Source organism: Talpa occidentalis, unplaced genomic scaffold (assembly GCF_014898055.3).
Source record: "Talpa occidentalis isolate TD23 unplaced genomic scaffold, MPIMG_talOcc4v2.1 talOcc4.12, whole genome shotgun sequence".
In the NCBI taxonomy this organism is placed as follows: domain Eukaryota; kingdom Metazoa; phylum Chordata; class Mammalia; order Eulipotyphla; family Talpidae; genus Talpa; species Talpa occidentalis.
In genome coordinates this window covers 67,315,642-67,342,694 of record NW_023601212.1, presented here as the reverse complement: position 1 = coordinate 67,342,694, position 27,053 = coordinate 67,315,642, and the positions used below count along the sequence as shown (strand labels likewise).

The 27,053-nt window shown below is 37.3% G+C and overlaps 1 protein-coding gene across 1 annotated transcript in view; it reads right to left on the bottom strand.

The window, feature by feature from the left end:
• Positions 1–27,053, bottom strand: part of PBX1 (PBX homeobox 1) — a 657,632-nt gene that overhangs the window by 319,375 nt on the left and 311,204 nt on the right. The window contains exon 3 of the mRNA XM_054693526.1: positions 617–748. Coding sequence (XP_054549501.1) covers positions 617–696 — 80 coding nt within the window. The 5' untranslated portion in view covers positions 697–748. The remainder of the gene's footprint in view (positions 1–616; positions 749–27,053) is intronic.

Genomic DNA, 27,053 nt, shown 5'->3' with positions numbered 1-27,053 from the left:
CTCATAATGAATGTTAAGCATTTACTATAGTGCCTAACAGAATAAATGCCCCTGCAATGACTAATTTTCTAATTCTTATTATTACTCCTATTACTGTCCTAGTATTACTTCTGCCATTAAACTACGTGGCTAGTCTCTACCAGAACCTTGTCATTTGCCTTCTATCCTTTGCTGCTTTGGAAGCCACTCATAATATAATGTTTTCCCTCCGTAGCCCATAAATCTCACAGTCCTTGCAGATAGTGCCCTAGTGATGTACCTGACTATTTTCTCTTTTCTGTCCTCCAAACAGACTTTCTTTAGCTTGATATTTTTCCCATTCAGATTTGGCTAATGCAATTTACCTTACAGTATAAACAAAATCTAAATGTAAACCTATGTCATACATGTGTAATTCCCCAAAGGATGCTTTATTTTAAGGAATCCCAATTCTCAATATTATCAACTACCTATGTTGTATACAAAACCATCCCAAAATTAGTAGCTTCAAGACAAAACCATTGTTTTAATAGCTTACAACATTACAGGTCAGCTGTGCTATTCTGCTGAATTGGATTGTGCTTGAATGAAGTTAGTTGGATGTATTAAGACAGTTGGAAGCTTGCCCGGGACCTACCTGGTGTCAGATGGCTTCACTGAAATCTTGGATGGTTGGCTAGGTAGGGGGCGGCACAACAACAATGAGCAGGTCTTCATTTCTTGTCATCCATCAGTCTAGCTCAGACTTGTTTATGCAGTAGAGACAGGGCTTCAAGAGAAAAGGCAAAAATGCACAATGTTGGTCCTCCCCCGTGGTGCAGCATTTGAGTGCTGGGTTGCGAAGCTGCCCGCAGCCTCTGCAGCACCGGTTCAATCCCCGGCCACCGGGTGAGGGTCCCACATGGCGTGCAGACCTCTCCTGCCACGCCCGCCGCTCCCCTCAGCAGTGTATTTCATGAGTCTGCCTGATCTGTTCCTGGGTCTGGCTCTGGTGAATTCTCTCACCCTCCCACACTTCTGACTGTACCCAGTGCTTGTATAAATAAATAAATCTTTAAAAAAAAAAAATGCACAATGTTATTTGAGGCCTGAGCTTAGTACTGGCACATGTCCACGGTATTCCAGTGACCACAGCAAGTGCCAAGGTCAGCTCAGATTCAAGGGTTAGAAAATTGGTGTCAAATATACTATCTCTTGATAGTAGCATCCACAAAGTCATATTGCAAAGGGAAGGTGAAGAATTGAACGTTTTTGTAGTTAAGAATCAGGATAGCTTCTTGACTTGATACATTTTTATAGGCCTTCTTGACCGTGTCATTGCTAAATATCCTTCAGCCCTTCTCTAACTAGCTCATAGGTAAAATTTAGCCTGTGTCTGTTTGCTCCAATAATACCAGTCCAGGCTGCTCTAATCTCCTCAAGTCTAGTCTTTCTGGATCAGTATTGTGTAGAACCCTAAACAACTCTTTCCCCCCATATAATTATACATCAGTATACCTATTAATGGGACATGTTCTGAAAATGTGTCATTGTGCAAATGTTATAGAGTCTAGTTACACAAAACTAGACAGCACAGCCTCCTACAGACCTAGGTCATATACAGGCACCATTGTTACATATGTGACCAAAACATCTTTATGTGGTACCTGGCAGTGGGAGGATGAAACTGGAGTGGGGAAAGAGATTAGAAAGGCACTTGCTACTGGAGAAAACAGGTAAGACTCTTATTCTCATTTGACCCTTGACCTTTAGTCACTTGGCCTTTCTTCCCTCAATTTTGAGTATGCTTGGACAGCAAAAAAGACCAATGGAAACTGCGACTTGCAAGGAAACATTGCACTTTTTATATTTAAAAGGAAAATGTGACTGACAGGTCCAGCTGGTTTTGTGCCCCCAACATACATTCTTTGTTACTCACAAATTGCAAATTCATTTTGACAGAAATGTATTCTGCAACAAAACTTAATTTCCCAGGCTTCCTTGTGTGTAGGTGTGGTCATGTGTCCCAATTCTGGGCAATGAGATATAAGAGTAACTGTCTTTATTCTTGAACTTTTGGGAAAGCTACGTTTTAGAGCTAAGAATGTAAAAACTTAGCATATTTGTGACTTTGTCTTTTATTTTTGTTTTTGGCCTGGGACATAGATATAGTATTTAGAGGTAAAAGAGCCATTTTTAGGCCATGAAAATGAAAGGTGTTGCTATGGATGGAAGAAAAGAAAACTAGAGGTGGCCTGGATCCTTAATGATTTCCTTCAAAGCCATACTGATACTTGACTGCCTATATCTGGATTTATTGGTATATGAAATAAAATAATTCTGTATTTGCTGAAGTCATTGTCATTGATTTACTGACACATGCAACCAAACACTCTTAACCAATAAAGCAGCTGAAGTGAGTTCCAAAAGTATAAACTGAAGTTAACTAGCTGAAGCTGACTTCAAGAAGAAATAAAGAAGACATCCCCAAGAACAAAGAAATCATTAAGAGTCTGTTGGTAGTTCCTAGCTTTTCAACACTGGTTGGACATTGGGAATGGGCAAGGTATGAGAATCTTATAAAAAGTAAAGTACATCTTACAGTACTTATGAGAAAGGGGGAAGGAGGGAGATATCAAGAGAAAGGAAGTAGATGGTAAGCCATTCTATAAAAGTACTATTTCAAAACTTTCCTCTAAATGTCACTCTGAAAATGGTAGCTGTCTAAATTCATCATCCATCTAAGTTCAAGCATCACCATTTACCTATTGTTCTTCGCCAAAAAAGTTTTCTTTCCTTTCAGCTCCATGGTCACTTGACTATAAAATCCACTGGAGTCTACTTTTTTAACTCAGACCACTCTGTCTATGTGGATCAGGAGGACAAATGCATAAAGATAATTACAACTCTGTACTCAAGATATCTTTACTCTTGTCTGGACAAGTGCATCAATTTCCTGTCCACCAGTATTTCCTCCTTCTTACCTTCAATCTAAAATTCTGTTAAGGTTAGTCCTAAAAACCAAAATCCATCATGTTGCTCCTTTGCTTTGGGATATTTAAAAACCTTGTCTTTAGATAGTGTTAAGATTTTTTTGTATGCATGCATGTCAGGATTTTCAAAATTTATCCCCAAATGTGTCTCCAGCACTGTTGCCTCTACACTGAACTTCTGCTCCCCAAGTGTGCCATGCATTTTCATAAATCTATAAACCAGTAGGTGTTCTGTCAGAGGTATCTTTCTGTCTCCTTCCATTGGCTAAACCGATGGCTTAGTTCAAATCCTTTTCTGACTTCCCAGGAAAAATTAATTATTAATTCTTTTGGGATCCCTGCAGACTCTTCACATAACTCTTTGTTTATGGTAAGTATCTGCCAGTGGGCTGAGAGTCCCTTGAGAGCATCAGAGCCTGTGTGGCTGGCACATGGAGACATCTCATTATATCCATAGAAGAGGGATAAGGGGGATGAGTTCCAATTACAGATTTTTTCTTTCTTTTTAATTACTTTTCATTAACATTAAGGTGACTCTGTGTCTTCATAACAATTAAGTATTTTCAGAGAATGTTTTTTGGGGGCAGGAATTCATTTTTTCAGAAGGGAACTGGTCTAGAAAGATACCTAGCATCCTTCCTAGCTTCAAAATTCTATACAAAGTTATCGTTTTAAAAATTGTTGCATCAGAATATTTAAGACCAAAAGTTGTATAAGTCAATTGTACAACTAATTTTCTGAAATATTTCCCCTACTGTGTAGAAACATAAAATAGTTTAATAAACTGATAATAAAATGATGGAAAATTTTATTCTTCTGATAATTACATCATATTTTTAAAAGCCAATACAAAAACTTATATTAATATCCATTATATTTTTAAAATGAATATTAACCACCTACATTCATTGGGATTAAAGGATTGTTTTATCTGACATTTCCCCAAATTATGATATAACTGAAAGCAAAACATTGCTTATCAAATAGCTCAGAGGATAGAAAGGGAACATGAATTCATGATTCTGCTTAGATTTAATCATTCTGTCTAGAAATCAGAAGTGAAGTGTAGGTGAGAGCAAGAACGCATATTCACACAGAGACCTTGCCACCTCCCATGCAAAGGATGCCTCCATTATCTTGTGCAAACAAGTATTAGCTCGCTCTCTCTCTCTAATGGAGGCTTGCTATGGGCAGAAGAACAGAAATTTGTTTCTTTTTTTCCTCTGTAGGACAAGACCCATAAAAGCTCATCTCCAAAGTTATAAAAAGCAGCAGTTCTGGGTTTTCACTTTTGGCTGGCTATGGCAGACTCACTTGCATCAGAAAATGTTCTTAACAACAACAATTAGAATATATGAAATAAAAAAAAAAAACATCTGCTTGACAGCATTTCAGATTTACTGAGTAAGGACCTAAGATCCTATGATCATAGGTGACAAGGAAACAAGGGAGTGAGAAAAGTAAGCCTAGCTCTTGGCTCTCTATTTCCTTTTGAGTCATTGCTGATGTTTATTTTTATTAATTTAATTTCTTTTTTTCATTTATTTTTTTTTGCGTAGAAGAACTAGGGTGTAGGCCAGAGGTGTCGGGGGTGAGAGTATTCACCAGAGAGACTGGGGAGCAGAACAGGAGGATTTACTGGAAAACACTGCTGAGGGGAGCAGCGGGCGAGTCAGGAGAGGTCTGCTGTGCCATATGTGTGTTAGCTCCTTGGCTGGGATCGAACTCAGGCTGTAAGGGTGACAGCACTGAGATTTAACCCCTAAGCCACCAGGGAGTCCCATTGTTGTTATTGCCAGTCGCTTGAGAAACTAGTCCCACAGTGTCAGAATGATTTTTCAGAAATTACAGCTCAGGGTCTTTAAGAAGGAGGATTTCTTGGATGTATCTTGTTGCCACATTAGGAATAGAGGTGATAAAAAAAAATATAGAACAGCCGTCATAAAACTTAACATGCAGTCTAATTAGTACAATTACAGATCGGATTAAATTGATCTGTTTATCAAATAAATTAGATCAAAAGAAATATTTGAAAATAAATTGACTGAAATTTTCCAGAAATGATGGAAAAAACACCAAGTCAAAAATTCAAGAACACCTATGAATACTAAGCAGGATGAATTAAAAGAAAACCACACTAGGAACACGATAATATCAATGAAACTTGATAGAAAAAAAATCTCAAGAAAACTTAGAGAAAATAAATACATTATATTTTAAGATTAAAAAATTATTGTGCATTACATTATAACATTATATAAGCTTGAGGTTTGTATTGAAATTCAATGTGTGTGTGCATATATATATATATATATAAAACAATAAAAGTCAAATTGTCCAGTTCTATCCTTCACCATACAATTGTCCTCTTTTATTTGATTTACCCATCCTCTTTTCCCGCTTCCATTCTGGCAAACACTAAATTATCTCATAGACCAAAGTTTATTTTTGTTTTATTTAGTTTATCCAATTTCTTGTTTTGTCTCTATACCAAATTTGAGTAAAAATGTACAGTGTTTGTCTTTCTCCATCTGACTTTTTTCACTAAGCATAATGCCCTCTAGTTTCATCCATATTGTTGCGAATAGCAGGCTTTTATATATATATATATATTTAAAGATTTATTTTTATTTATTTATACAAGCACTGGGTACAGTCAGAAGTGCGGGAGGGTGAGAGAACCCACCAGAGCCAGAGCGGGGAGCAGAGCAGGCAGAAGGACCGAAGCACACTGCTGAGGGGAGCAGCGGGCGGCAGGAGAGGTCTGTGCGCCATGTAGGACCCTCCTCCAGTGGCTGGGGAGCAGCCGGGGATCGAACTGGCGCTGCAGAGGCTGTGGGCAGCTTCGCAACCCAGCGCTCAACCGCTGCGCCACCGGGGAGGCCCAGGATTTTATACTTTTTGTAGTTGAATAGTAACCCGTTGTTTATACATGTAACACATCTTCTTTTACCCGTTAGTCTGTCAATGAGCACTTTGCTTCTAGACCTTGTCTATTGCAAATAATGCTGCAATAAACATGGGGATGTATATTTCTTTGAATTAGCATTTTTGTATTTTGGGATAAATACCCAGAAGCTGGACAACTGGATCATATATGAAGCTGTCCACAGCCTCTGCAGTGCATGTTCGATTCTGGCCTGCCAGGGAGAAACCCACATGGCGTGGCAGACCTCTCCTGCCTTGCCCACTGCTCCCCTCAGCAGTGCCTTTGGTCCATCTTCCTGTTCTGCTCTGCTCTGTCTCTGGTGAATTCGCTCACCCTCCTGCACCTCCAACCTGTACCCCAGTCTTGTATAAATAAATAAAAAATCTTTTTAAAAAAGATATTTAGATTAAAACTACAATGAGATAGGGCCTCCCTGGTGGCGCAGCGGTTGAGCGCTGGGTTGCGAAGCTGCCCGCAGCCTCTGCGGCACCGGTTCGATCCCCAGCTGCTCCCCGGCCACCAGAGGAGGGTCCCACATGGTGCACAGACCTCTCCTGCCGCCTGCTGCTCCCCTCAGCAGTGTACTTCGGTCCTTCTGCCTGCTCTGCCCCCCGCTCTGGCTCTGGTGAATTCTCTCACCCTCCCGCGCTTCTGACTGTACCCAGTGCATGTATAAACAAAACAAACAAACAAACAAATAAATAAATAAATAACATGCCTCTATAAAAAAAAAAAATTAAAAAAAAAAAAAAACTACAATGAGATAACTCACCTGGGGAGAATGGTACATATTAAAAACACCCCTAACAACAAGTGCTGGAGATGATGCAGAGACAAAGGAACCCTATCACACTGTTGGCAGGAACATGAATTAGTGACACATTATGGAAAACAATCTAGATTTATCTTACAAGTTAGAAAATGGAAATCCGCTTAGGCATATAGTGACAGAATATAAAATCGTGAGAAATCTTAAAAAAAAAAAAATCATCACATTCCATAGTATTCACAGCAGCATTATTTATAATATTGAGGACATGGAAGCAGTCTAAATATCCATCCATGGATCAAGAAGTGGATCAAGAATTATGTTGCCATATGAAATGATAAGTTGCCATATGAAAGCATCATTTTTTTATGAAATGGAGGGAATTTGAGAGAATTAAAGTATGTCAGAATGATAAAAGCAAATATTGGATAATCACAGCAGGCTACTTGATAATGTAAAACATTTTAAAAAACTAGAGCGCATCAATAAACATCCTGAGGTGTTTGAGGTTAAGAGGGGCAGGGGAGGGAAAGGGATAAGGAGACACAAGAGATGGTGATAGAGAAAACAAGTATGATGTCCTTTTAATATGATTATATATGCAAAGGCTCTTTACAAATAAAAGTCAAATTCAAAGGTACTGGGGTAATGACCCAATTCAACATGTGTTTTTGGGTACATAGTTCATTTATCATACATTTGAAGCTGTTTCTTCCATAAAATGTACAGTACAATGCTCATCTTGAAGGATCATAATGACCAATGATCTACAAGGCTTAGGACCCATATTAAATGGGTAATAAATTCTCAAGGCAAGTTTAAAAAATTAAGTAAGCTGTATAAGAATGACATAAATACTGATAGAGTCAAGAAGAGGTAGGTGGATAACTGAAAGATCTTACTAACTAGACATTTTGATAAAGTTTCAATGAGGAAACTTCATTTTCTTCCAGAAACTATAATATTCAGTCTAATATCAAATGAACCACTAAGTATAAAGACATAACTGAAGGAAATTTTCGGCCCATTTTTTCCTTCCAGTTAAGGTTTGGCACATTCCCATTTGATTCCATTCCCATTTCTGCCATTAGCAAGATGTGCTGACATTGGCTACATTGTTTCATTGCTTAATTTATCTTTGCCTGGATTTCCCCATTTATAAGAAATTCAGATCCTGTTTCAATTACCAGGGAAAATTCAACCAAAAGTAGTTTAAATAAAAAGGGGTTTTACCTTTTTTTATTGTGATTTAAGAAATAAATATATGATCTTTGTCCCCACTCAGTTCCTTGTACATATCTAAAAATTTTGCAATTTCCAGGGAAATAGAGTGGCTAGGAGCTTTGTTATACCTGTTTTTAGTATCCATCCTTCCCCCAGCCCTGGTTCCTAGTTCGAGATTTTGTAAGATCCTTGGAACCTCCAGAGTGCTAAGTGTACTGTGTATTTTTTATGCTAATGATGATTGGTGAGTTGGGAACCTCTTGATAGCTTCAGGATGGGAATGAGTTGTCAGAAAGATCAAGAATTATTAATGCTTAGGAATTTTCAGCTCCACCCCTCACCTCTGAGGAGAGAAGAAGGTCTTGAGATTGAGTTACTCACTCATGGCCAATGATTTAATCAAACATGTCTCTGCAATGTAACCTCAATAAAACCCCTAAAAAATGGGATTCAGAGAACTTCCAGATAAGCAAATAGATGTTTCTGGGAGGTGGTACACTGCAGAAAGCACAGAAGCTCTGAACTCTCCATGACCTAATCCCTTGTCTTAGATATACCTTCTAGCTGGCTGTAACCGACTCCTGTCTTTTACTGTAAACCGGTGATAGTAAGGAAAGTGTCTCTATGAGTCATTTTAGCAAATTATCAAACCTGAGGATGGGTTCATGGGAACTCTTGATTTATCGTTGGTAAATATATGTAGTCAAAAGTATAACCTGAGACTGTGATTGGTGTCTAAAGTGGGTGTAGTTTTGGGACCAAGTCATGAACTTATGGGATCTCTGCTAACTCTAAGCAGTGTCAGAATTGAATTAAATTGTAAGACACCCAGTTGGTCTCAGTGAATTGACTGGTGAGGGAAAAATCCAGAATTATTCTGTGAGTAGAAACAGATCTAAGTATTACATAACAACAAAATCAATGAAAAACAGTTGCTGCCTTTAATTCAGATGCCACTGAGTTCTTTACACACTAAGACTCTTCTATATTTCTGTTCAACAAGCCCTTGCATTGTGGGTCTTATCATCATGGTAACCAGATGGCTGCATATCCATGTTAAGGTAGAAAGAAGAGGAATCAGCCGTTCTCAGTACCATGTCTGTCTTTATGAATAAGACAAAGGCTTTCCTAGAAACTCCTCCAGCAGGCTTCCGTTTAGTATTATCGGTTAGAATGGATCACATGACCACTCTTACCTGCAAAGGAGCCTCCAAAAATTTAAAACATAATTGTTAGGCTGGCTAACAAATTATGATCCATCTTCTAGTATTGTGACCACAAGTCAGGGTTCTCCTAGGAAAAGGAAGGAGTGAGGATGATAAGGAAAGATAAATAACAAGACATGCTGAAGGGATATATATTTTTAAATCCGAACTGTTTGAACACCCTTATTTCTATGACACCTTCCCTTATTTCTATGACAAACTTAGAGTTTTGAGCCACAAAAATGGCTCCATCCTTTCCTCCAGAAGTAACTGATATCTGTAACAAATATATGCATACTGTGTCAAACAGAGAATGTATTTCTTATTGTCACATTCAAAAAGGTTTGAAAGTAATTGGTTTAGCTAGCTTTATAATATATAAAGATTCATATTCATATAAGCAGTATTTTGCCTCATATTTTTCTGCTAATTGCTCTTTAAGATATGGAAGAATGCAAATGCATGAATCACCCAAACCTTCATTGTTAAGGAACATATATACATAATTATTCTTTATAGGGACTCTTCCTTGTTATCACCAAATACTTTATCCCAGTAAAAATGAAAATGGGTTAAGTAGGTGAACCTGACTAAAAATTTGGAAAGTAACTGCTTTAAACCAGTTAACTTTTATTTATGTGTTAAATATGAAATTATTCATATGGTTAAAAATTTAAAGGTAGCAAACAGTATGTACTAAAAAATCTCCCCCATCCCTCCATCCCTGGCCCTGGTTCCATCCCTGACTATTCTCTTATCACTAACGTACATCCAGTGTACACTAAGTAGAAATTAGTTTTATGAAATTCTTAACTATATGTTCCAACTTATGTTATTTTTAATATACTAGCAAAGTATGTATATTTCACCTCGTTTTATATAATAGCACAGTACATACACTGTTCTGCACTTGCTTATTTTACTATATATTTAAGATGATTTAATATCAGTAAAAAGTATTACCTTCTTTTTTATTTGTACATAATATTCCATTTTTAGAGTAAACCATAACTAGTTTAACTAGTCATCTACTGCAGATAATTGGTTTGTGTTAATTTTTAATAACAATGGTTGAAATGAATAGTTTTTTTTAAATATTTATTTTATTTTTATTTATTTATTTATTTATTTATTTATTTATTTATTTATTTATACAAGCACTGGGTACAGTCAGAAGCGCGGGAGGGTGAGAGAATTCCCCAGAGCCAGAGCGGGGAGCAGAGCAGGCAGAAGGACCAAAGTACACTGCTGAGGGGAGCAGCTGGCAGCAGGAGAGGTCTGTGTGCCATGTGGGACCATCCTCCAGTGTCCGGGAGCAGCCGGGGATCAAACCGGCGCTGCAGAGGCTGCGGGCAGCTTCACAACCCAGCACTCAACCGCTGCGCCACCGGGGAGGCCCAGAAATGAATAGTTTTTATACTACACATGTGCACTGGTTCTTATAGGATAAATTTCTTAATTTGGAATTATTGGTCAGAAGATATTTATAAGTTGTATAGATGTTTCATATTATATTTCCTTCCCTGGTGGGTATATCAATTTCTAGTTTACCATCAAAGTTAGTTTCTGTTTTTCTCTCCCTTTAATAAATCAACAATAAATCAATCTTTATGATCTTTGCCAATGGATGACAAATTGGTATCTCAATGTAAGCTAAATTTGTATTTTTCATATGAGTGAACTGAACATTGTATTACAGGTTTAAGCCATTTTAAGCCATTTGTGTTTCTTTTTAGTTGAACTGCTTATTAATGCCTTTGCTCCTTGCCATTGATTTGTAGGATGTTCTTGTATTTTCTTGAAATTAATCCTTTGTGATATGATTCGCAAATTTTTTTTTTCCAATTTACCATTTGGTTTTACTTATGACATTTTTTTGCTATACAGAAAACTTTTATTACATATAGCCAAATTTATCAGTAATTTATTGTAAAACTTCTACTTTTTTTGAAGTCAAAAGGTTTTTATAAGGTGATTATAAAACAATGCTTCAATTGTTCCTTAAAGCATCTTTTGACTTGCTATCCTGACACATATGTGAAATATGAACCCAACTTAATTTTTTCCAAATAGTCAGTTGTCATAATTTTGTATGCAGATAATAAGATATTCAAAATAGATAAAACTAAGAATTTTTAAAACTAAAATGAGAAACAGACAAATGTGTAATCTTGGGCAGATATTTTTAACACATTTCGACAATTGATAGCCTAAAAGATGGATAAATTCCTTGCAAGACTAATCCAAAGAAAATGAAAGAGGTACAAATAACCATTGCCTGGAATTTTTAAAGGGTTATCAATATAGATTCTGTAAGAACTAAAAAGATAATGAGGATGTTGTGAATAACATTGCCAATAATGTAGTAACAAATTTCTAATATATTGAATTAATAAAAAGGTCACAGAAAGAAATTGAGAATGTGCATAGTCCCATAACTGTTGAAGGACTTGAATTGGTAATTAAAAATTTCCACAAGAAGTTCCAAGCACAGAATCCTTCAGCGTTGTATTTCCGCATAACTTTTAAAGAACAAAGAACTCCTGTCTTAACACACACTCTTTTTTTTAAAAGATTTATTTATTTATTTATACAAGCACTGGGTACAGTCAGAAGCACGGGAGGGTGAGAGAATTCACCAGAGCCAGAGCGGGGAGCAGAGCAGGCAGAAGGACCGAAGTACACTGCTGAGGGGAGCAGCGGGCAGCAGGAGAGGTCTGCGTGCCTTGTGGGACCCTCCTCTGGTAGCCGGGGAGCAGCCGGGGATCGAACCGGCGCTGCAGAGGCTGCAGGCAGCTTCGCAACCCAGCGCTCAAACACTGTGCCACCAGGGAGGCCCTTAATAGGCACTCTAAGGGAGTTGGGGGAGGGGAATGAAACAATGTGTAGCCCCCAAAACCTTGATATCAATAATCTACAAAGTGGATTGTAAGGAAGAAAAATGGTAGGCCTGTCTCTCTTATGAACATAGAGGCAGGAAGCCTAAAGAAATGAAATAATTAACAATATAAATCCTTCAATATGCAAAAAAGGGTAAATATGATGACTGAATTGATTTCTTTCATTAATTCAGGGTTAGTATGATATTAAAATATCAATGTAGTTTAACAATGTTAGCAGAATAAAGGAGAAAAATTATATTATCAATTGAATAGATGTATTAAAAGCATGTAATAGAACCCAAAATCCATTCATGAAAAATAAGTTTTTATAAACTAGGAACACAAAGGAGTATTTTTTAATTTAATTTTATTTTTTAGTTTTATTTATATTTTTTTACATCATTTTTCATTTTTGCACAATGTATGCATTTTCATCTTGGTTATATTCCCCATACAATCCCCACCCCACTTATTTTGAGCCTAATCCCACCTGCCCTTCCCCATCTCCATATTGTGTCTTTGGTTTATAGTTGCTTGTTGATTTTGATTTTTACTTTATTACAATTAGTCTTTTTCCTGGTCTCTTATTTAGGTTTTCTAAATTCCTGCTATGAGTGAGACTATCTGGTATTTTTCTTTTTCTTTCTGGCTTATTTCACTGAGCATGATCCCTTCCAGCTCCCTCCGTGTTGCTGCAAATTGCATGAGTTTATCATTTTTGATTGCTGAGTAACATTCTATTGTGTATATGTACCACATCTTCTTGATCCAGTCATCTATTTTTGGACATTTGGGTTGTTTCCATAGCTTAGCTATTGTGAATAGTGCTGCTATAAACATAGGGGTGCAGGTGCCCATTTGAATTAATGATTCTGTGTCCTTTGGGTAAATGCCTAGGAGTGGAATTGCTGGATCATATGCAAGTTCTATCTTTAATAGGTGGAGAAATCTCCACACAGCTCTCCATCGTGATTGGACCGGTTTGAGCTCCCATCAGCAGTGCAGGAGAGTTCCTTTTTCTCCACATCCTTGCCAACATTTGTTGTAGTTAGTTTTTTAAATATGTGCCATTCTCACTGGTGTAAGATGGTATCTCTTTGTAGTTTTGATTTGCATTTGTAATTAGGGAAATCCCTGATTACAAGTGATGCTGAACATTTTTTCATATGCCTGTTGGCCATTTGCATTTCCTCTTTGGAGAAGTTCCTTTTTAGCTCTTCTGCCCATTTTTTGACTGGACTATTTACTTTGCTTTTATTGAGTCTCTTCAGCTATTTGTAGATTTTTAATCTCATAAAGATTGTAAAAAACCTGCAGAAAACATGATTCTTAATGGCTAAGTATTAAAAACTTTTCCTTTAATATCAGGAAAAAGACAAGGATGCCCCTATACCAGACTGATGTTCCACCTTTTACTGGAAGCTGTATCTAGTAGCTTGAGAAGAGAAAAATAAATGAAACAGTAAATATTGAAATGTAAGAAATAGGGGCCTCCCTGGTGGTGCAAGAGATTAAGCATCAGCACTATGAAGCAATCCGCAGCTACTATAGCACGAGTTGCATCCCTAGCCAGGGAGGTGACCCACATGGTGCAGCCGACCTCTCCTGTCTTGCCTGCTGATCCCTTCAGCAGTATATTTCAGTAGATCCACTTGTTCTGCTCCCCACTCTGTCTCTGGTGAATCTTCTCACTTCTCTCCCCTTGACACCGCACCTCTATACCCCAGTTCTTATATGCATTAATAAATAAATCTTTAAAAAATAAGAAATGTAGGAAATGAAACTGTCAAATATGTATGTGCAGAAATTCTCAATTCACACAAAAATTATTAGAATTAATCAATGAATTTGGTCAATACAAACTCAATAAATAAAAACCAAATGTATTTCTATTGCCAAATATGAAAAGAAACTAAAATTTTTATCATACTTTAAAAATTTTTTCACTATCATACCTTGTGTTCCCTTATCCTTATCCTTATCTCTTCCCTTGTCTGTCACCTCAGAGCCCTCAGTATAATTAATAGTTTTTGAAAGTGTTTGACATTATCAATTGTCTGCTCTGTAAATGTCCTGCATCTATTTTCATCATTCTGGCTTAGTTTGCTACACATACTTCTCTGAAATTCCTTTTATTTTGCTGAAAATTATTTTGTTGAAAATGACTACATTTAGTCCTTTCTTTTGGCTATATACCATTCCATGATGTTGAAATACAACAGTTCTCAATTCCTTCATCTGCTGAAGGCGGTTTAGGTTGCTTCCATGTCATAGCTACTTTAAATAATGATGCTATGAATACTGTGGAACACTTGAGTTTTCTTGTTGATAATTCTATATTCTACAGAATATGCCTTCTGAGTGGGATTGCAGTATTTCCATTTTTTTTAAAGATTTATTTATTTACACATACAAAAGCTGGGGTACAGGCCAGAGATGCAGGGGCGTTGGTGGTGAGAGGATTCACTAGAGACAGAGTGGGGAACAGAACAGGCAGATTGACTGAAATACACTGCTGAGGGGAGCAGTGGGTGAGACAGGAGAGGTCTGCTGCACCAAGTGGGTTGCTCCCGGGCCGGCCGGGGATCGAACTCATGCTGCAGAGGCTGTGGATTGCTTCACCGTGTGGTGCTTAATCCCCTGCGCCATCAGGGAGGCCAGTATTTCCATTTTTTAAAGACAAATCCAGATTACTTTCCATAGTGGTTTGACCATTGGGCACCCACCAACGGTGAAATAGGGTTCCTTTTCTCCACATCCTCTCCAGCACTTGCTGTTAGGGGGCATTTAAATTGTACCACTCTCCCCATGTGAGGTGGTAACTAATTTAACTAATTGTAGTTTTAATCTGCATCTCTCTTACTAGAAGTGAAGATGAACATTTTTTCATATGTCTTTTGGCCTGTCTGTTCATATCTGCTGCTGATTTATAATTTTATTTTTTTTTACTGTTGACATGTATGAGTTTTTGTATATCTTGGATATTAATCCTTTATCATTTATATATTGTATACATCTTTTTCCCATTCAGTAGTGTGTCTATTTAATCTTCTTGTATTTTTTTTTCTGTATAGAATCTGCTTAACTTGAGGTAATCCCAATTGTTAATTTTTTTTTTAATTCCCTTGCCATAGGGGTTGAGTCACTTAAAATATTTTTATTGTTGATAGCATGGCACATATCATCAATAATTCTTTTATATATTTTGTTGTTGTAGGTCTTATATCTAAATCTTTAATAACATTTAGAGTTTATTTTTGTGCATGATGTTACCAAATAATCCAATTTCATTCTTTTATGTGTGGCTTTCCAATTTTTCCAGCACCATTTATTAAAGAGTCTCTTCTTCATTCTATGGTCTTGGATGCTTTATCATAGAAGAGGTACTATATGTAAGTGGTATTATTTCTGGAGTTTTAATTCTGTCCATTGGTTCATGTATCTATTTTTGTGCTCATATAATATTATTTTAATAATGTTGCTTTATAGTAAAGTTTGAAGTCAGGTAATTGATACATTCTTATTTTCTCCTTTTTTTCTTAAGGTTGCTCTTGCAATTTGAGGCCTTTTTTGGTTCCATATAAATTTCAATATTTTTTGTTTAGTTTCTTTGAAAAATATTGCAGGTATTTTGATGGGAACTGAATTAAATTTGTGTATCACTTTAGGCAAGACAGTCATTTTTATATTGATTCTCTCCATCCATGAGCATGGGCTATCTTTCCATCTCCTGATGTTGCTATCTAAATCCTTTAATAACATTTTGTATTTCTTTTAAATAGGTTTTTTACCTCCTTTGTAAGTTCATTCCAAGATATTTTACTGTTTTTGAAGCAATTTTAATGGGACTTACATTCTTGATTTCTTTCGCTTCTTGTTTGCTGTTTCTATTAAAAAAAGGGCTATAGATCTTTGCATATTGATTTTGTAACCTGCCACTTAGCTGTATTCACTTATTGTTTCTAGTAGCTTTTTGGTGGCATATTGAGGATTGTCTATGTATAATATAACATCAATTTTTAGACAGAAACATAATTTAAAGATACCACTTACAATACCATCAGAATTATCAAATACTGACAAATGAATCTAACAAATTATATATGAAATCCCCATACAGAAAAGTTTAAAACATAATGAACATTTAGAAAGTTCATAATAGAAACTTATGGCATGTTTGTAGGTTAGAAGATCTACTTTTTAAATATGTCAGTGTTTTCTATAATGATCTCACAGTCTACACAATTCTAACAGGATATTTGAGGAACCTCCCATGCTAAAGTGATATGAGTATAAAAGGATCAATGAGAAAAGACAGTCTTGAAGAAGGAAACTATAGGTACATTTGTTTTACTGTATATCAAGGTATAAAATTAAACTAATTTAGACAAAATGGTATTGTTGCAAGGAAAGTCCAATAGAGAAATAGACAAAACTTAGCCAGAAAGCAGATCTATGTATGTGAGAAATCTCAATTTATGACAGAGTTAGCATTCCAGAGCTCTGGTGAAATGATATTCCTTTGTGTATGTAAGCTGAGACTCTTAGCTATTCATATAGGAAAATGAAATTGTACTTTTCAGTACAGTTATTCCAGACAGAATGTGTACCTAAATGTAAAAAACAAAATAATAAAATTACTAGATGATAAATTAGGCATATATTTTCCTGAATTTAGGGTAGGGCAATATAGTTTATATAGTTTGCAATAAACATTAATCTTAAAAGAGATGGGGACCCCGGCCACTGGAGGAGGGTCCCACATGGCGCACAGACCTCTCCTGCAGCCCGCTGCTCCCCTCAGCAGTGTACCTCGGTCCTTCTGCCTGCTCTGCTCCCCGCTCTGGCTCTGGTGAATTCTCTCACCCTCCCGCGCTTCTGACTGTACCCAGTGCTTGTATAAGTAAATCAATCAATCAATCAATCAATCAATCTTAAAAAAAATGTTAAAACAGGGCTTCCCCGGTGGCGCAGCGGTTGAGTGCTGGGTTGCAAAGCTGCCCGCGGCCTCTGCAGCGCTGGTTCGATCCCCAGCTACTCCCTGGCCACCGGAGAAGGGTCCCACATGGCGCGCAGACCTCTCCTGCCGCACGCTGCTCCCCTCAGCAGTGTACTTCAGTCCTTCTGCCTGCTCTGCTCCCCGCTCTGGCTCTGGTGAATTCTCTCACCCTCCCGCGCTTCTGACTGTACCCAGTGCTTGTATAAATAAATAAATAAATCTTTAAAAAAAAAAGAATTAAAAAAAAATGTTAAAACTACCACTTAAAAAAAAAGAGAGAGATGGGGAAATTTGTATTACAATTAAGAAGTTCTAGTCATCAAATGACAGGTTAAGAACTTAAAAAGGTATGCTACTTAATGGGAGAAGATACTTGCAGCACATAAAATTAACAATATACTTGTGTAGAAAATTTTTTTTTAAAGATTTATTTATTTATTTATACAAGCACTGGGTACAGTCAGAAGCACGGGAGGGTGAGAGAATTCACCAGAGCCAGAGCATGGAGCAGAACAGGCAGAGTGACAGAGTACACTGCTGAGGGGGAGCAGCAGGAGTGGCAGGAGAGGTCTGCATGCCATGTGGGACCCTCGCCGGCGACCAGGGATGGAACTGGTGCTGCAGAGGCTGTGGGCAGCTTTGCAGCCCAGCACTCAACTGCTGTGCCATCGGGATGCCCATTGAAAATATTTTTAAAATCCTACAAATCATAGTAAAAGTAGACTACCCAATACAAAAAATGGTCGAGAAACCTAAATGGGCATGTTGCCAAATAGGATTGCCAATGATTAGTAAATAGGGAAATATGTTCAATTTTATTAATAGTCAGAGAATAGAAAGTAAACACTGTAATATGATTTCACTCTATAACTTCCAGAATGTTTAAAATTAAAAAGATAGACAATGCCAAGTGCAGCTGTGTAAGAATGCTCATATCTGCATTGTTCACAATAGCCACACATTAGAAACAATCCAAATGTTCAAACTATGGAATGGATATATACGCTGAATATATGTATATATATTTTTCATATCTTGGAATATTATATGATCGTGAAAATGTAATATTGCTATATACAACAATATATATCCATCTCCCAAAAAGAAAGTTGTATAAGTCAGATATATTATTAGTAAATCATTAATATAAAGTTCAAAATATGCAAACTCAACTAAGTTGGTTATGGACATATCCCTAAATATTATAAGAAAAACATGGATATGATTACCATTAATTGTTTTCTGCAGTGGAGAGAAAGGGGTTTATGATGTTGAATGTGTACATAGGGATTCTAGGTTATTCAGTTCTATTTTTTTTCCTGTGTAATGGTTATACAGTGTTCAATTTATAATAACATCATGAATATAATCATTCATTAAGTCACACATTTATGATTCATGTACTTGTATGAATATGTGATGTATTTAAAAATTTAAAGATGTATAAGAGAGAAATACACTTTACATCCTTTTTATATGTTCTATTACAGTTAAGTTCATGTATGCAACTGACAGAAAAATTTTGTGAAATAACACTTATCCTTACTATATGTGATATACTCTGACATATTATCTTCTCTCCTTTTCTCATCTATTTCATATCATTCTACTTTTTAAAATGCTAGTTAAACCACTTAATTGATTTAATGTTTCAAAAATTTGAAAAAACATTCATCTCCAAATAGTGTCACTTATCTATGACGTATAGAGAAACCAATGGATCAGACAAAGTCAAACTTCAAAACTAATACTGAGGCCTCCCTGGTGGCACAAGGGGTTAAGTCTCAGCACCATCGAGCTATTACCAGCCTCTGCAACATGAGTTTGATTCCTGGCCAGGGAGCTAACACACATGGTGCAGTAGACCTCTACTGTCTTATCTGTTGCTCCCCTCAACAGTGTATTTCAGTAGATCCATCCGTTCTGCTCCCCACTCTGTCTCTGGTGAATCCTCTCACCCCCTGCACCTCTGGCCTATACCCCAGTTCTTGCATGCATAACTAAATAAAAATAAATATTTAAAAATAAAAAAAAAAACCTAATACTTGAAAGCTGACAATAGAACTAAGGTACCCAAAGTGGGAGGGATGAGAACAAAGTGGGAGGAGAGCAGAGTGGACTATGGTCGTGACTATGGGTGCTTTGGTGGTAGATGCACTATGGCGACTACACATGGGGAGTGGGGTGATCTTACACTTACAAAATACTAACAACTATTCAAACCAACAGTACTTCAATGGAATTAAAAATCCTCGGGATTTCTATATAGTGAATGGGGATTTGACCCATTTTTCTGCATACAGCTAGGCATCTCACCATCAACACCATTGACATGTTGGACTGGATAATTCTTTGTTGTTGGGGGCCATCCTGTAGGACATTAGGCAACATCCTTGACCTCTACCCACTAGATGCAGTTGCACCCATCCACATAGCTTCAGTTGTGTATCACCCACAACTTCAGTTGTGACAACCAAAAGTATCTCCAGACATTGCCTAGAAGGCAGCACTACCCCTTTCCAGGACTGCTGCTCTAAAGGTTCTTTAACTTTCTAAACTTGGCCATATGAAGAATTCTTTAGTTATCATTTATCAAACATCAGTCTCCCCTTAGAATCACCTGAATATTCTGTTTGAAAAGGTGACTGGGAGTTTGCGGTTTTAAGGACCTTGAGTGATTCTGATTTAGGTGTTTCTGATGATCACACTTTGAAAAACATTGCCCCTTGAAGCTCTTAGAACGTTCCAGATATATTTGTTTTCCATGACAGGTCAATGCATGGAGAAGGTACCAAGTATCTACTAGGTGAGAAATTATGTGAAACACTCAGGAGTGCTTCGTGGCACCTATTGAGTACAAATACTAATCTGATTACAGCAGTTAAGTCTTTTCTTTGTTTCACTGTGTTCCTTGATATGCTTGGAGCTGACAAGGAGGTGCTGTGTACTCTAGAGACTGAGTCTGACTTTTCTGAGTCCATGATTTTCCTGCACTTCCCATTTAAGAACGAAGCAGAATACCCAGTGAAGACTGTGCCATGGCATTGCCAATTACTTCATGCCCGATAGAGAAGCTGAAATGCCTTCCCATACTTCAGTATTTTTTTCATCCCAGTTAATTGTTCCTCCTAAATTGAATGATCTATTTTTGGAACTAAAAGAGATGCAGTGTAGAGAGAAAGGAACCGACAAAGCCCAAGGCAGAGAAGGGAGGTAGTCGGAAGAAATCCAGGAAGGAGATGTCTGCATCCATCTCCTCCTAACAAACGCATTAAATGGAGAGGAAGGACATTCTTCCTGAGAGCAGGTTGGTGAGATATAAGTGAAAGGCCATTTTGCTTTAAAAATGTGAACTCATGAAATGAAAAAATGTGAAATTCTGGAAAGTTTTGACTTGGAAACCTAAGTCATAAATGTTACCAGACTTTGCCCTAAATCTTCCATGGACAAGCATGTTCACATTATTGAATCAGAATACAAGAAAACCTACTTCTTGTATAAAAATATGGTACTGACATGGGTGTGTTTTCCAGACTATTTCAAGACTATTCAAGTAGGTATTCTGATACGTGGAGTTTTCATGCCCTTCAGATGAGACCATATGGTGCATTTCTAATATTTCTAATGAACTCAGAACTAGAAATAGCATACACCTTAGCGAGAATCATTAGCTATTTTCAGGAATGCATTTGAAGACAGTCAGTAAATGTTGTTCCTACCTACCAGTGTGGATAGTAGCTTTTTACATTCTTCTGCTTTTGTAAATAGGGCTTTTGTTAACTCCAGAGAGTTCTTCTGATCCTTCTTCAGACTGAACATAATGCTCAAAATTTAGGAGCATGCCTGCACTAGCCATTTCTGTTACTTCTTTCTCCAGGCATTTCCATTGTGGTGACATTTTAAAAAGACTCTCCTTTATGCTTTTAAATGTTCAGCAAAACTACAAAGGAGAACACACATCATTTTCTTCAAAACACATAAACATTTTGGCCAGCAAAAGAGAATACTCCAAAGACAGTCGGTTCGTCTTTAAAATGCACAAAAAAAGTAGAGACCCTTTAAATTCCCTTAAGACTGTCTTATTCTTTTCACTCTTCAATGGATGCTTGAACAATATGTATGTAGTTCCCTCCTGTAATGATTCAACTAAGGAAAGGAAGAGGCTGCAAACCACCATGTACACTTGCCTTTCACTGCCAAGAGGGATCAGGAGAAGAGCTCCTTGATTGCCCATGGCATCAATTTTCCCCATTTCCCTGCCATTTTAGTCTTAGCATCCCATGGGCAGCATATTCATATTATTCTCTGTGTCTGAGCATTTAATTTCAATCTACTTTACTAGGAGTCTTTAATACTGGGGTGGTGGAGAATGGAACATGAGGGAAGAGAAAGGAAAGCTCCTGGGAATGACAGCATTCAGCATTCAACCAAACGACAATGCAGATCCCTCTATGGCAAGTTAAAACACAGAAGTCATAGGATGGAATGATTCTCACTTTCCTCTACATATATGTGAATGCGCAGGCTGATAAAATACACCTCTGTTTGACCTTAGATAATTTCTACCATACCTGAAGTCTAGTAAGCAGAGATAAGGCCCTACAAGACATTCACAAAAAATGTGGACTTTGCAGCTGGCATGGTTGGGTTCAAGTTTGAACTTTATCTGGATTTGCACAACCTGAGGAAAACTGTGACCTTGGACCAATGGCTTGTTTGTTTACTCATCTGTAAAACTGTTTACTCATCTGTCAAATTGGAATAATAAGTAGTATATGTCACTAGGGTTTTGGTGAGGATGGAATGTGTGTTTGGATATAAAAACATTTAGAATGGTTGCTTTCTAGTAATTATAAAAAATAGAAGTGGTTATAAGTAATGTCATTATTTCTTTTATGCATTCATTGTCACTGAAAAAGATGTGGTAGATTGGATTCTAGCAACTTTTGGAGAGAAATATGAATGGATAGCATGCCTCTACCCAGGCTGAGTCAGCTCAAACCTTTAAATAATCCTGCCAAATCCTTCCAGAACCTCTCTGGGTTTTATCTTTCCAGAATTATCCCAGGAATGAGGTTATAATAAAGTGCATGTATCTATAGTTGAAGATAGATTATTTTTTCTGGACTTACCCTTTGACATTCTATATTGAGTTTTTTCTGAGGAGTCCTGAATGAGTAAGAAGTGGTCAGGAGTACTTCTAGTCATTTGGATGTGGTTCAGGTTGTATAGGACCATTTTTCCTTTCTGTTACATTCTGTGATTATTTTTTTGTCCCAAGGATTTGGCATTACTGGTATTTAGGTTGTCAGATATATCATTAATTGAATAATCAATTTCATCCTGTTCACCTGGAGCCATAGGTAGTTATAGTGGTTATATCTCCAAAGTTTTCAAGCAGTTTTAATTTTAAATATAGGAAACTTCTACCCTGGAACTATACCTGTGGTGTATCCTCATTTCAAAATCTGGCCTAGGAAACTCAGGGAATTCTTCTCTGTGAGTAAGCAGAATAGTAAAAAGAAAATTTATTTATTTATTGAATATTTATTGAGCATCTACTATCTGTAAAAGTCACTGTACTTTCTAGTAAATATACAAAACTAAAGAAGCTGGATGTAGTGTCTGCCTTTGAGTACACCATGGCAGGAAAAGAGATATTAAACAAATAGTTCTATGATTTTTTTTTAATTGTGTAAATTTAGGGGAGACATGGACTGCTCTGTGAATACGTTATTAAAATATGAGACCTAATTTTAGGGGGTCAAAAAAGGGACCATGGAGAAGTAACATGAAATTGAGATTTGAAGCATCATTAGGAGTTTATGAAATGAAGGAAAAGAGAGAAGAACTATTCTAGGAAGGGTAAAAGGCTGTGCATGGCCCTGAGAATGGTAGAAGCACAATATATTAATAAAATGAAAGAAGGGGAGTGTTACTAGAGTGCAGAGAGGGAGGTTGGGTATGTGATTGGCAGAGGAAGGCAAGTTAAGCTGGATAAAGATTCAAGGTCACTCAAGGTCACAGTGAGGAATTTGATCTTTATCCAGAAACAATGGGAAATCATGAAAGAGAGTGAATGACTAGAATTTTTTAAAAAAATGATTTATCTATTTATGCATACAAGAACTGGGGTACAGACGAGAGGTGCAGAATGTGGGGAGTGAGAGGATTCACCAGAGACAGAGTGGGAACAGAGCAGGCAGATCTACTGAATTACACTGTTGAGGGGAGCAGCAGGTGAGACAGGAGAGGTCTCTGTGCCATGTGGGTAGCTCCCCACCTGGGGATTGAACTTGTGCTGCAGTGGCTGTGGATAGCTTCATAGAGCTGATGCTTAACCTCTTGCACCACCAAGGAAGACCAAAATTGTTTTTTTAAAAACACCAGCTACCTTGTGGAGGAGAGAGAGATTGGCTATAGGGAGACCATTTAGTAGACTATTGGTTTCAGGAAATTTAGAGGAGTAATGACGGCAAGGTTGATATGGATCTAAACTGACAGAATTTAAAAACATTTAGGTGGTGACACTGAAAATGTATTAGTGATAAGAATGATGAAAAGGGAGATTGCAAACCTAACTATGAATTGGGCCACTGGTGGCAACATTCGCAAAAATAGGGCTCATGGCAAGAAAACTAAGTTGGCTTCTTCTGAAGTCAGGGCAGTATGTCTTCAGTTGTGAACTACCGAATTTATGAAACCTTAGCAGTAGGGTGTTATAAGTGCTTAACAACCGGCCCTCCAAAATGAAGGAACAAACCCACTAGATTTGTAGCTTTTGGTAATTTTTATAATGTATTCTATTGTGACAGAATTTCAACCTTCCAACATCATGGAACTAAACATGGAATTGTGAAGAGATGCTTATAAGGGGCTCATGAGCTAATGTAAATTCATTCCAGTATACCTTTAACTTAGAGATACATAGAGAAATGTCTAGAGGTGGCTGAATACATAAGTGTTGGGCTTAAGGGAGGGTCTGGGCTGGAGTCTGAATCATCAGTGTAGATGAGAACTACATGGGTGAGCCCGCCATTACAGCATCCTGAATAAGAAGAGTAAATAACTGAGTACTGAGCTGTGAGAATCCCAAATCTCAGAGTTCATTAGAGGGAAACAAGAAAGGAATAGTAGTTTCCAGAGGGTGCGCTGTTCCATGATCCATGAAATCAAAAAAGGATTTGGTCCTCTTTGAGAAAGAGGATTTGGTCAACAGACTTAGATACAGTTGTTAGGTTAAATAATATGGAAGTTGAAATTTTTTTTTAGAATTTAGTGGCAGAAATCATTAGTGACATTGATGAGGGTACTTCCCATGGAGTGGTGAAGATGGAAATCAGATAGGAATGGGTTGAAAACAAATTTTGAAATATTGGGCTATGGAAGAGAAGCAAGAAACAGTCTTGTAGCTATCAGCTAGGAGGTTGGGGGCAGAAAGTTGGTTTCAGGGTGTTCTGATTTTGCTTTTGCTTTTTAAATAAGAGGAGAATTTGAGCACAAGGTTCAATTGACAGAGGGATATTGGCAACATATGAAAAGGCTAACCTTGCGCAAAATTCCTTCTTGCATTAACTTTGTCACTTCTGACCACACTCAGTCTCATCTCCATGCCTTTCCCTGTGTGTTTTTTCTTTCTCTTTTTCATTATCTTTGTCTCTACAATCTCACTTAGCCTAAACACACACTAATGTTTTATCTTTTCTGTAAGACTTTCCCCAACTACTCCATCAGACTCTAACCTCTCCTCTATGAGTTGAGTCCCTTATACTGGTTTGCGTGAGAATTTGGAGTAAGACCAACAGACATATGAAAAAATGTTCAACATCACTGTAATCAGGGAAATGCAAATCAAAACTACCATGAGATACCATCTTACACCAGTGAGAATGGCACATATTAAAAAAACTAGCAACAGCAAATGTTGGCGAGGTTGTGGAGAAATAGGAACTCTTCTGCACTGCTGGTGGGAGTGTAAACTGGTCCAACCACTATGGAGAGCTGTGTGGAGATTTCTGGACCTACTAAACATAGAGCTTCCATATGATCCCGCAATTCCACTCCTAGGTATTTACCCAAAAGACACAGAAACATCAATTCCAAAGAGCACCTGCACCCCTATGTTTATAGCAGCACTATTTACAATAGCTAAGCTTTGGAAACAGCCCAAATGCACAAAAAATAGATGACTGGATCAAGAAGATGTGGTACATATACACCATGGAATATTACTCAGCATTCAAAAAAGATAAACACATGCAATTTGCAGCAACATGGATGGCGCTGGAAGGGATCATGCTCAGCGGAATAAGCCAAAAAGAAAAAGAAAAATACCGGATGGTCTCACTCACAGCAGGAATCTAGAAAATTTAAATAAGGGACCAGGAAAATGAATAACTATAAGAAAGTGAAAATCAAAATCAACAAAAAACTATGAACCAGAGACACTTTTTGTGGGTAGGGGGCGGGAGGGGAGGGATTGGGGTCAGAATGGGGGGTTGCAATTGTATGGGGGAATATAAAAATAAAATTTATTATTTTAAAAAAAAAAGAAAATGCATTTGTTCAGTGGTCCCCAAAGTTGCAAGAACATAAAGACTAGGTGTGCTTGGCTGGCTATTAATGTGACAGAGGGTCTTATAACCGAGTCATAATAGAGAAACTATAAAACAAGCTCCCAACTGAGAAGTATGGTATTCTAGTCTAAATCTCCCACTAGAGGCTGTCTCCCCTTAAGTTTATTACATAAACTTTCTGAAATTATTCATCTTTGTAACACTGGATTGTAATAGATGAACTTTGAGGACTGCCTTATGTCCCAAACAATATATATGGTCACCTTTCTCAAATTCTAAAATTCTCAGTCATCATTGCTACTTTGCTTTCTTTTGCCTTCTAAATCTAATTAGATTCCAATTCTTGTCAATTTTACCTCTCCATCCTTTCTCCTGCCTGACTTCTTTCCATCCCACTCTACCACCTAATTATAAGCTCCTTTTGTTTCCCATTAGACTATTACAATGTCTCCTATCAGGACCATTAAAAAGGCTCCCTCTCCAGCCTTTCTGCTTCCATGTCATGTCTTCCTCTTGAGCATTTTGTGTATTGCTTATTAAACTCTGCACATTTTGCACTTAATTTTTATTGTCATGTTATATCCAAACATTACTCTTAAGTCTAATTCAGATAATAATCTATTCTTTAACTTCAGCTTTTGATCACCCGTTCTTGTAAAATTTATTATTCATGTTAATAAATACTATTAGCACATTATATCTCTTAAATGCTAAGCTTATAAAAATCCTGATTCTGAGCCTCCCCAGTGGTGCAGTGTTTGAGCGCTGGGCTGCAAAGCTGCCCACAGCCTCTGCAGCGCTGGTTCGATCCCCGGCCGCTGGGCGAGGGTCCCACATGGCATGCAGACCTCTCCTGCTGCCCGCTGCTCCCCTCTGCAGTGTACTTTGTCAGTCCACCTGTTCTGCTCCCTGCTCTGGCTCTGGTGAATTCTCTCACCCTCCAGCACTTCTGACTCTACCCAGTGCTTGTATAAATAAATAAATAAATAAACAAACAAACAAACAAACAAACAAATAAATAAATAAATCTTTTTAAAAAATAGATGACTGGATCAAGAAGATGTGGTACATATACACAATGGAATATTTCTCAGCATTCAAAAAAGATAAACACATGCAATTTGCAGCAACATGGATGGCGCTGGAAGGGATCATGCTCAGCGAAATAAGCCAGAAAGAAAAAGAAAAATACCGAATGGTCTCACTCATAGCAGGAATCTAGAAAACTTAAATAAGAGACCAGGAAAAAGAATAACTGTAAGAAAGTAAAAATCAAAATCAACAAACAACTATGAACCAGAGACACTCTATGGTGGGTGGGGGTCTGGGAAAGGAGGGACTGGGGTCAAAATAAGGGGGTTGCAATTGTATGGGGAATATAAAAATAAAATTTAAATTTAAAAAAAAATTAAAAAAAATCCTGATTCTTTTATCAAGGTGGTTAATGTGAATGGAAATTAAATGGCTTATAGGCCATTTTTTTATTTTTAGGAAAAAAACACACAAAAATATTGAATA